The sequence below is a fragment of the Oncorhynchus mykiss genome, chromosome 6 (assembly GCF_057628025.1).
Source record: "Oncorhynchus mykiss isolate SJ-2025 chromosome 6, ASM5762802v1, whole genome shotgun sequence".
Taxonomy (NCBI): domain Eukaryota; kingdom Metazoa; phylum Chordata; class Actinopteri; order Salmoniformes; family Salmonidae; genus Oncorhynchus; species Oncorhynchus mykiss.
In genome coordinates, this window is record NC_143027.1 from 42530272 (window position 1) to 42542427 (window position 12156).

Sequence of the window (12156 nt, forward strand, 5' to 3'; positions counted from 1 at the left end):
GCTGCAGGCAGTCTCACCTCTTTGAGCCGGTGCTCCTTCTCCGCCACAATGTGTTGGATCATCATGGCTACAGAGTAGACCCAGGAGATCACCATGCACAGAGGCATCATGTGCTCGATCACAAACAGGAAGCTATGGACCAACGACAGACAGGAGAAATCACTCGCTCAATGCTAAGCCTCATTTAGATCTATTCTTGAATCATTTGGCAGTTGAGCAAGTTGAGGAGACTAAACTGCTGGGTGTAACCCTAGGTAGCAAGCGTTCACGGACAAAACTTGCTCAAATGAGAAGAGGCCCTTCCATGATAGGGCGTCGCTCTGCCTTCTTGACATCTCAGTCGACCAGACAGGTCCTACAGGCCCTAGTTTTGTCATACCTGGACGACTGCCCAGCTATGTGGTCATGTGCGGCAAAGAAGGACATAGGTCAATTGCATTTGGTCCAGAACAAAGCAGCACGTATCGCATTTAGTTGTACACGGAGGGTAAGTGTCAGTAACATGCACGTCAGTCTCTCCTGGCTCAAGGTTGATGAGAGATTGACTGCATCACTAATGGTCTTTGTGCGAGGTATTGATGTGTTGAAGGTGCAGAACTGTCTGGTCAAGCAGTTGGCAGACAGTTTGGACACTCATCGGTACAACACAAGACATGCAACCAGAGGTCTCTTCACAGTCCCCAGGTCCAGAACCGAGGCGGGGAAACGCACAGTATTAAATAGAGCCATGACTACATGGAACTCTCTGCCACCCCAGGTAACTCAAGCTAGCAATAAAAACAGTTTAACAAAAACTGATAAAGGGGACTGTGAAGAGACACACACATTTTATATATCTTGTATTGTAATTTGCACTTTACTATGTATTAGACCTAGATATTGTGTGTACTGTATGTACTAACATACATTTAGTACATACAGTACATTTTAAATGTACTTCAGTCTTTGACTGATCATGTTCTGTACTATCTATCTACCTATCTATCTAAATGTGCAGGGCCAATGTAATTTGATTACCTCAGATAGAAATAGTGCCAGAATGAATGGTTATTTTGGCCACAGTCCCAGGGCAGAGCAACTATAAGAAAAAGCCTATGTGAGTAGAGGAGAGGTATATTGAGAGAGTTCCAAGTCTTACTCGTCTCTTGTGTAGCAGGGGTAAGGGAACATCTGAACATAGTTGCCAGGCTCCACCACGTCATGGCCCACAAACGTGTTAATGATGGCTCTCTCCATCATATCTGAGGACACACGCACCCGCACACACACACACACACACACACACACCCACACACACGGCAGAGATGACAGGGCCACGCTACACCTTAGTGAGTAAGCCTTCCCTTCAAGTTTTCCCCAAAACATACGGAGAGAATGTGCTGGATCTGCAGCTTGGCGTTGGTACCCACACAGGTGTGCCCACCTCAAGATCACTAGGGTAAGCATTTTACCCCAATAAACCCTTATCTTAATAAAACTCCAGCAAGAAAATGTGTTTGACAGAACAATTGTGTCCTCCGTGAACCTGATTTTGTCAGCTGATTTATAGTCTATGTACAGTATAGCCTATTTATAGTTTTGCCTTCGGCAGACAACAAGTACAGCTTTGAGTTTTGAGACGTCTTCTTTACTACTAAGCAAGGGGAATGAGAAACATACCAACGACACAACAACATCTGGAAATGCCATACCAGCATTCCAATTCTGTATAAAACACTAATTAGAGCCAAACGTTTTCTTCATATTAATTCATTTGAAATAATCCCAAGTGCCAATCTTTTCTCCTTTGGTTAAAGGGATACTTTGTCATTTTGGCATGCTAACAGATATCCATAGACTTCCAGTCATTGTGCTAACACTAGTTAGTATTGGCTACCTTTAACTTCCTTCATACTGGACGCAGACATAAAAATGGTATCCATGGGTTCATCTGACTCTGGGGAAATAGATAAAGTGCCTCATTGCCAAAATCCTGAAGAATCCGTTTAATGCCTTTGTGGCTGTGATGCTGATGATAATGGCTAGAGTTGTCTAGAGTTGTCTACAGTTGGATAGAATTGTCTAGAGTTGGCTAAAGTTGGCTAGAGTTGTCTAAAGTTAGCTATAGTTGGCTAAACGTGGCTATAGTTGGCTAAACGTGGCTAAACGTGGCTAAACGTGGCTAGAGTTGGCTAGAGTTGGCTAGAGTTAGCTATAATTGGCTAAACGTGGCTAAACGTGGCTAGAATTGACAACATTTCAGTCTACATTTACAACACTTCGGTAGACAACGTGGAGGACTCTGGTCACGTACCCTGGATCCACACAAAGCCGTAGAGGAAATAGAACTTTCCCCCCGTGTTGGGCCCTGGGCGCCAGTAGGCCCGGCGGATCTCGTTGGTTTTCTCTGTGAAGCTGGAGTTCTGCCTGATCTTATAGAGGACATGAGGAGGCAGGGAGCCATCTAGGTTGGTCTGGAATATCACACCTGGGTGAGAGGGAGGGGGAACATTATGTACAATAAACCTTTGACATTATTTCCTCATATTATGAAAGCTATTGCCAATCGGAGGCTAGCTGCATGCCGTAGCCACTGCCCTCTCAGTAAAATCCATCTGGCCACCCGGGCCTGGCCATTAGCCACAATCTGTTTTTAACTGTAAAGTCTAATCGAGTGCCAAAGACACGTTTCCATTTTGTGATAATGTAATGGACAGCAAAGTTCTTAGGATTACATCAAGTCGTCTGCCCACTGCAGTGGTGAGTGTACTCACTGGCAAACACTGAGATGTTATCATGGTAAGCTTGGTTCAGTGTGTAGTTGACGATGCTGTCCTCATCCGGAAAACCCTTGAAGATATCCACACTGACCTGGAACAAGAAGAAGAAGAAAGAAGAATCCTTGCAGTCAATGGGAAATTGTCTTCTGCCTTGATCCCAACCAGATGGCAGCCACAGTGCAGCGCCAACCCCCAAGAGCACAAGAAACGTCTATATCGGCAACATAGGCAATAATAGTCCCTGCCCTGGGCTCTGGTCAAAAGTAGTCAAACATATAGGGGAATAGGGTGCCATTTGGGATGAATCCTGGGACTATTGAATGGAGCTTTGCGTCCTTGTCCAGAGCTGATTATCGGTGCTCATATTACTGCACGCCTGCTGTCTGTGTCCGGATCAATATACAGCACTCAAGTTCCACTAATCTTCCTGTGTCAGTCTGAATCAAAACGCCCATGTCTACAGTTCTTCCTGCCCGTACACCAGAATCTTATAAAGCTCTCATGTAATGGATAGTGACCTTGGGCGTTCTTTCCAACCAGGACTACTACTACTAGATGTACTATTCATCTCTGTTGTTTTGTGTGCGTTTGTGTGTGTGTTTCATACTGACCTTGGACATGAAGTGTGTCCAGCCACAGGCGGCGTTGTCAATGGTGTCCAGCTGCTCCAGCAGGGTGGAGGTGTTGGGCAGGGTGTAGTTACCCTCCAGCAACCCACGCAGCAGATCACTGTCTGTCCCATTCAGCAGTTCCGGGTGACCACGTAGGTCAGAGGTCAACTAGGAAGAGGAATACATAAGCAGTTAATACACAGGTAGGCATATCCATGGGCTTATTGTCCAGTAGTGTGTATGTGTTTATGATGCAGTGTACATATGGGCTTATCAGGCAAGATATGGACTGTATTAACATACTGTGTGGGGGACAATAATATTTTTCAAGATTGCCAGTTAAATCTTATGCCATTTATCAGACAATAATTACCTTATGAGGTGAGGTGAATAGTGTCTGTTACTGTATATGCAGAGAGGTAAAAGCTGTGTGTTACCTGCTGCATCCAGGCCAGGTGGTGGTGCAGCTTGCCCTCCTCCAGATAAGTCCTGAGCTGGGCAGAGATGTTGAGCCACACCCGGGCGTAGTGAGTCACGTTCCCCACAAACGCAAATGTCTCATTGGCCTTCACACAGAAGCAGAGTCACAGGTCACCGACACAGAAGAAGCTATCCCAGGCCTAGCTCTGGTCCAGGGTGTTAGGTGCAGCTTGCTGGTGCTGAGGGCTTCCCAGTGTCAGCAAGCCGCATCCTGAAGCAGAGCTATCCCAGTCCCATTAACGGCTCGTTACTCAATCCACATCCTTTCAACTGTCCTTTTCTGTGGCCCTTCCCTCTGCTCTCTGCCTCCCTCTCTAGTTTTGTTAATTTCGTAAAACCCCTCCCTTCTCCTGTCCTCTTGCCAAGATAACAAATCTAGCTATAGACCATCTGCCAATAACAAGCCGGTGGTAACTAGTGGGATGTACAGAGAAACAGAGAATCAATGGCCAGTTGTGCATATGTTGTGGTATAGCGAGACCTCCGGGGACTGAGGATCGCATGATTCATCTAGCCACGCATAGACTTCCTACACATCTTGCCCTTAACCCGATGTACAGAACATGTAAGCTACGTGATTAATGTGTAAGGCTGGGATACAAATGACCATGGGGCTCCTAGTGAATTCCCAACATTTTCTCAATACACTGTGAGTTTCAAAGTGTCTGACAACAGCTAGGCCGTATAAATGAAAGAAAAAACTGGAGCACCGGCTATCCTCCATTTGGTCTTGGCATTTGGAAATAGATCACATCTTGTGTACGTAAGCACCCGTTTTCCTCGTACTTTATCAAATGAATATAGACAATGCCTGGGCAGCAGTGTGCATAGCTCTATAGCCTAATGACACCTGAATAACTCTATTACAGTACACTGTCTAGGTACAAGTCACTGTGTAAATGCTACAGTACATCCACGATAACGATACAGTTGACAGTGCTTGAAAGAACACGGTCATGTACTTGCCTTCTGAATGACTTTGTCCACCTGTGAGCCGATGGGGGAGTAGAGGATCTTGGGATTTGTAGTCATCAGATGCACTAGTAAGCCCAGATTGCGCTGCTCTTTACTGGTAAAGCCCAGAGAGCTCATATTCCCTTGCTTTAAAGCCTCTGGCTCAATGATTCTGGAGACAGTAGACAGGGATCAACAACTTCAGCCTTTACGGCATAGGTGTACAGAACTGTGTTTCTCTACTCTGGCACCAGCCCAGTTCTAACACACCTGATTTGCATTTTATCAATTTAAAACATCAGGGCCCTTGATTAGGTGAATCAGGTGTGTTATTATATGGCTGGAACATACGCCTGCACACCCTGTAGATCTCTAGCCTGGTCCCAGATCTGTTCGTGCCCAAGCAACTCCATGGGTGACAGGGAATTGGCATGATAGCATAAACAGACTAGCACTCATGCAATTGGATCTGCAGTTAAAGAACAATGGCAGAAGGAAGGATCCTATTACATAGACACAAACCTGTTGTTCCCACACAGAATAGGCTGCAGCCCTGCCCACAGCTGCACAAAGGTAGAAAACGAGTGAGGGTTCTCTTCTTTCACATTCTCTTTCTCTCGTCCTCTCCCCTCCTCTCCGCCCTCCTCCCAGGGGTTCTCGGTGGTGTTGGGCCCCCAAGTGGTGGCGTTGAGGGACCAGGAAGTGGTGGTGTTGGCTGGAGCCCCAGGGGGGACGTGGCCAGCACAGGCCCCCTTGGGGAGCAGGCGAGCCAGGCCTGACAGCAGGTCTACATCCCTGAGGAGCTTCTCCACGTCAGCCAAGTCCTTCAGCAGAGCACCCAGGTGGGACTGGGACAGAGGGGCCGACGAGTTGGCTTGCTCCAGACGCAGCTGGCGAGAGAAGGCCGAAAGGTGTGGAGAGACAGAAGAAAGGGGGAGAGTATGAGAGCGGGAGAAAGAAAGAAAGAAAGAAAGAAAGAAAGAAAGAAAGAAAGAAAGAAAGAAAGAAAGAAAGAAAAAAAGAAAGAAAGAAAGAAAGAAAGAAAGAAAGAAAGAAAGAAAGAAAGAAAAAAAGAAAGAAAGAAAGAAAGAGATGTGGATAAGAATCAAAGGGAGAGAGAATAATGAGTATTAGAGATAGATACTGAGATAGATAGGGAACTGAGATAGATACTGAGGAGCCATAGAATTCCAAAGACAAGATCCACAGTATTTATTTATGTGTGTTTGATGAGGGAAAAGCACCTCACCACAGGGATTCTCAGTTCAAAGCAGCCATTGAGTGTGTCCCAAATGGCACCCTATTTCCTATATAGTGCACTACTTTTTTTATGGGCCCTGGTTAAAGTTACAGCACTGAATAGGGAATAGGGTGCCATTTTGGATGAAGCGATTGTCTCTAATGTACCTTGTCAATGAGGCTCTGTGTGTCTATCTGCTCTCGGAGCTCCTGGCTCATCTCTCCAAAGCGCTCAGTCCTTTGTCCCGCCCCACCACCACATGCTGCGCTGCGATAGGCCTGGAGCAGGGACTGCTGTTTCTCAGGAACCAATAGGATCTTGCTCAGCTCACTAGTCCCATCCTCCCCACAGGTAAGCATTTCCAACATGGCACCAGTCAGGAGAACACCCTTTGAAAAAACAATCAACAGCACATTCAATACAATTCACCATCATCAGCATCATCATCATGTATGGTATCAATTGTTTCAGTGGTAGTCTTGTAAAGGCATTGATAAAGGTAATTGGTTCAGGGTATATGATAAAGGCCATTGATAAAGGTAATTGGTTCAGGGTATACGATGAAGGCTATTGATAAAGGTAATTGATTCAGGGTATACGATAAAGGCTATTGATAAAAGTAATTGATTCAGGGTATACGATAAAGGCTATTGATAAAGGTCATTGATTCAGGGTATACGATAAAGGCTATTGATAAAGGTAATTGATTCAGGGTATACAATAAAGGCTATTGATAAAGGTCATTGCTTCAGGGTATACGATAAAGGCTATTGATAAAGGTAATTGATTCAGGGTATACAATAAAGGCTATTGATAAAGGTAATTGAATCAGGGTATACAATAAAGGCTATTGATAAAGGTAATTGATTCAGGGTATACGATAAAGGCTATTGATAAAGGTAATTGGTTCAGGGTATACAATAAAGGCTATTGATAAAGGTAATTGATTCAGGGTATACGATAAAGGCTATTGATAAAGGTAATTGATTCAGGGTATACAATAAAGGCTATTGATAAAGGTCATTGGTTCAGGGTATACGATAAAGGCTATTGATAAAGGTAATTGATTCAGGGTATACAATAAAGGCTATTGATAAAGGTAATTGATTCAGGGTATACGATAAAGGCTATTGATAAAGGTAATTGATTCAGGGTATACGATAAAGGCTATTGATAAAGGTAATTGATTCAGGGTATACAATAAAGGCTATTGATAAAGAAAATTGATTCAGGGTATGCAATAAAGGCTATTGATAAAGGTAATTGACTCAGGGTATACAATAAAGGCTATTGATAAAGGTAATTGACTCAGGGTATACGATAAAGGCTATTGATTCAATAGAAAAAAGACAGGAAGAAAGAGGGAAGAAAAGGGGGATGATTCAGATAGGAGGATAGATAAGATAAGCAGTGCACCTCCACCTCCTTCAGTCCCTGGGGGTCGTATCTCTGGCCTGCCCCTCCTCCTGCTAGGCCTAAAGCCTGGGACATGAGTTTGAGTAGGGCCTGCCGATGGGCTGCTTTGGTTGGGTCTCGTAAAGCTTTGTGGATCAGTCCACCATCCAGACTTTGCATGACACCCAGCATCTTCTCCTGAGGGGACGATAGGAGGGGATTACTGCTGAGCTAATACACAGACTCAGATCAATTCAATTCAATATTTCCCATTAGTAGCCTACCTCCAGTTGAAGTATCTTCTCTGCAGGGGTATGTGTGGTCTCTTTTTCCCCTCCAGAACTGTGACTACTCCCCCCTCCAGTTCTGGGGTACAGGCCAAAGATCAGGTTGAATACCTGCAGTTCAGCAAGTGAAATAGAGGACCCACACACTCAGAGAACAGGAAGATAAACACACACACGCACGTGCACACACACACAAACACACACGCAAACACACACACAGGTGGAAGACAGGACTTCAGCGTTTGTTCGCATAGGGAAAGCTGTCAGAAAAACAGGATGATGAGGAGAAACAAGGAGGGACAGACAGAAAGTGACTGACTGGAGAAGATAAAGATGAGGACCTGATGCCAGGCCTAGACAATTAACTGAGACAGAGATGGAGGGAAACAGAAAGGTGGGAGGCACCGAGCCATATATTGATACTGTATGATTCAATGTCATTCCTCAATGACAATACGTCTTTGCCAAATCTGTAATCTTGGCAAACGGGTGTATATACAAATTTAGATGTCAAAATTGTGTTATCTAAATGTAAATATACCCAATAGCCAAGATTTCAGATTTGGCAGTCTATACTAACATTGTTTCTTACTTCCTTGTTCATCAGTCATGTCACAACATTTGAATGTAAACCCTGCATTACCCCATAACTAAAACAGTCCCCAGGGGGTAGATGAGGACTATGGAGGTACTGTGTGTGTGTGTGTGTGTGTGTGTGTGTGTGTGTGTGTGTGTGTGTGTGTGTGTGTGTGTGTGTGCGTGCGTGCGTGTACATGTGTGTGTGTGTGCGTGCGTGCGTGTACATGTGTGTGTGCACATGCATGTGACAGGATCACAGACCTCTTTGAGGTTGACAGGAGTGGAGAGCAGCAGGCTGGCGGTGTCATTGGGGAGGGACAGATTCCTGACCAGGAACTGATGGAACACTGACTGGTTCTTCAACACACTGGCTACTGTGAACCCTGGAGGGCAAGAATCACACAGCACAACCACAGATAATATACATGAAGACTTCCAGGAACTGCTTATCCAATAGAAATTGCACAGAACAGTGTCAAATGCAGTGTACGTACATCCAATAACTTGTAGGTGCCGGGTACAAAAATATACGAATGGGATTAACTACTCTGAAAATGTAGTTTACCAAGCTACCAATTACTTCACACTGGAAGAAATTAAGCTACACTAAAGCTACCCTTAAGAAAAATATAACTTACTTAACTAAAGTTACTTTGAAAAAGTAGTTCAGTACATCCAAGCTACTTTTTGAAGAATTATCATATGTACATCTGAAATGTCATAGACTACAAATTGCAAGACAGATCACTTTGGGGTCATATGCTAACAGAATGTGTACAGTGCCTTGCGAAAGTATTCGGCCCCCTTGAACTTTGCGACCTTTTGCCACATTTCAGGCTTCAAACATAAAGATATAAAACTGTATTTTTTTGTGAAGAATCAACAACAAGTGGGACACAATCATGAAGTGGAACGACATTTATTGGATATTTCAAACTTTTTTAACAAATCAAAAACTGAAAAATTGTGCGTGCAAAATTATTCAGCCCCTTTTACTTTCAGTGCAGCAAACTCTCTCCAGAAGTTCAGTGAGGATCTCTGAATGATCCAATGTTGACCTAAATGACTAATGATGATAAATACAATCCACCTGTGTGTAATCAAGTCTCCGTATAAATGCACCTGCACTGTGATAGTCTCAGAGGTCCGTTAAAAGCGCAGAGAGCATCATGAAGAACAAGGAACACACCAGGCAGGTCCGAGATACTGTTGTGAAGAAGTTTAAAGCCGGATTTGGATACAAAAAGATTTCCCAAGCTTTAAACATCCCAAGGAGCACTGTGCAAGCGATAATATTGAAATGGAAGGAGTATCAGACCACTGCAAATCTACCAAGACCTGGCCGTCCCTCTAAACTTTCAGCTCATACAAGGAGAAGACTGATCAGAGATGCAGCCAAGAGGCCCATGATCACTCTGGATGAACTGCAGAGATCTACAGCTGAGGTGGGAGACTCTGTCCATAGGACAACAATCAGTCGTATATTGCACAAATCTGGCCTTTATGGAAGAGGGGCAAGAAGAAAGCCATTTCTTAAAGATATCCATAAAAAGTGTCGTTTAAAGTTTGCCACAAGCCACCTGGGAGACACACCAAACATGTGGAAGAAGGTGCTCTGGTCAGATGAAACCAAAATTGAACTTTTTGGCAACAATGCAAAGCGTTATGTTTGGCGTAAAAGCAACACAGTTGAACACACCATCCCCACTGTCAAACACTTCCAACAAGACAATGATCCAAAACATAAAGCAAAATCTACAATGGAATGGTCCAAAAATAAACATATCCAGGTGTTAGAATGGCCAAGTCAAAGTCCAGACCTGAATCCAATCGAGAATCTGTGGAAAGAACTGAAAACTGCTGTTCACAAATGCTCTCCATCCAACCTCACTGAGCTCGAGCTGTTTTGAAAAAATTTCAGTCTCTCGATGTGCAAAACTGATAGAGACATACCCCAAGCGACTTACAGCTGTAATCACAGCAAAAGGTGGCGCTACAAAGTATTAACTTAAGGGGGCTGAATAATTTTGCACGCCCAATCTTTCAGTTTTTGATTGATTTAGAAAAGTTTGAAATATCCAATAAATGTCGTTCCACTTCATGATTGTGTCCCACTTGTTGTTGATTCTTCACAAAAAAATACAGTTTTATATCTTTATGTTTGAAGCCTGAAATGTGGCAAAAGGTCGCAAAGTTCAAGGGGGCCGAATACTTTCGCAAGGCACTGTAATTTAGCATATTCAACACAAAAACTGTGTTTCAAGTGAGAATTAGGCAGGTCGGATGATGAAAAAGAAAGGAAATGATTGCCTACTTCACCCAAAAACAGTACTGTGTAGTTCCAGTAGTTAGCTACACCACTACATGGCAAAAAAGTAATGAACTACTGAAAATACTACCTATTCTTCCGGCGCCGACAGAGATGGCCGCCTCGCTTCGCGTTCCTAGGAAACTATGCAGTTTTTTGTTTTTTTACGTGTTATTTCTTACATTGGTACCCCATGTCATCTTAGGTTTCATTACATACAGTCGAGAAGAACTACTGAACATAAGAGCAGCGTCAACTCACCATCAGTACGACCAAGAATATGACTTTCACGAAGTGGATCCTGTGTTCTGCCTTTCACCCAGGACAACGGAATGGATCCCAGCCGGCGACCCAAAAAAACAACTTCGTAAAAGGGGGAAACGGAGCGGTCTTCTGGTCAGACTCCGGAGACGGGCACATCGTGCACCACTCTCTAGCATTCTTCTTGCCAATGTCCAGTCTCTTGACAACAAGGTTGATGAAATCCGAGCAAGGGTAGCATTCCAGAGGGACATCAGAGACTGTAACGTTCTTTGCTTCACGGAAACATGGCTCACTGGAGAGACGCTATCGGAGTCGGTGCAGCCAGCTGGTTTCTCCACGCATCGCGCAGACAGAAACAAACATCTTTCTGGTAAGAAGAAGGGCGGGGGCGTATGCTTCATGGTTAACGTGACGTGGTGTGGCCACAACAACATACAGGAACTCAAGTCCTTCTGTTCACCTGATTTAGAATTCCTCACAATCAAATGTCGACCGCATTATCTACCAAGGGAATTCTCTTCGATTATAATCACAGCCGTATATATTCCCCCCCAAGCAGACACATCGATGGCTCTGAACTAACTTTATTTGACTCTTTGCAAACTGGAATCCATTTATCCGGAGGCTGCATTCATTGTAGCTGGGGATTTTAACAAGGCCAATCTGAAAACAAGACTCCCTAAATTTTATCAGCATATCGATTGCGCAACCAGGGCTGGAAAAACCTTGGATCATTGCTATTCTAACTTCCGCGACACATATAAGGCCCTGCCCCGCTCTCCTTTCGGAAAAGCTGACCACGACTCCATTTTGTTGATCCCTGCCTACAGACAGAAACTAAAATAAGAAGCTCCCGCGCTGAGGTCTGTTCAACGCTGGTCCGACCAATCTGATTCCACACTCCAAGACTGCTTCCATCACGTGGACTGGGATATGTTTCGTATTGCGTCAGACATCAACATTGACGATTACGCTGATTCGGTGAGCGAGTTCATTAGAACGTGCGTTGAAGATGTCGTTCCCATAGCAACGATTAAAACATTCCCAAACCAAAAACCGTGGATTGATGGCAGCATTCGCGTGAAACTGAAAGCCCGAACCACTGCTTTTAATCAGGGCAAGGTGACCGGAAACATGACCGAATACAAACAGTGTAACTATTCCCTCCGCAAGGCAATCAAACAAGCTAAGCGTCAGTATAGAGACAAAGTAGAATCTCAATTCAACGGCTCAGACACAAGAGGTATGTGGCAGGGTCTACAGTCAATCACGGATTACA

The 12156-nt window shown here is 44.3% G+C and overlaps 1 protein-coding gene across 3 annotated transcripts in view; it reads right to left on the reverse strand.

Annotated features, from left to right (window-relative positions):
- abca2 (ATP binding cassette subfamily A member 2) overlaps window positions 1–12156 on the reverse strand; it is a 98245-nt gene that overhangs the window by 26395 nt on the left and 59694 nt on the right. For 2 of the 3 annotated variants that reach the window (XM_036980141.2, XM_090237954.1), the window contains exons 1-6: window positions 3808–4450; window positions 3371–3538; window positions 2754–2850; window positions 2294–2467; window positions 1139–1241; window positions 18–132 (exon numbers count right to left, since the gene is read on the reverse strand). In XM_036980141.2, the coding sequence (XP_036836036.2) occupies window positions 18–132; window positions 1139–1241; window positions 2294–2467; window positions 2754–2850; window positions 3371–3538; window positions 3808–3816 (666 nt within the window). In that variant the 5' untranslated portion in view covers window positions 3817–4450. Of the gene's footprint in view, window positions 1–17; window positions 133–1138; window positions 1242–2293; window positions 2468–2753; window positions 2851–3370; window positions 3539–3807; window positions 4451–4816; window positions 4977–5326; window positions 5695–6211; window positions 6434–7460; window positions 7638–7723; window positions 7838–8566; window positions 8689–12156 lie in introns of those variants that run through there. The other variant, XM_036980143.2, reaches the window with a different exon arrangement.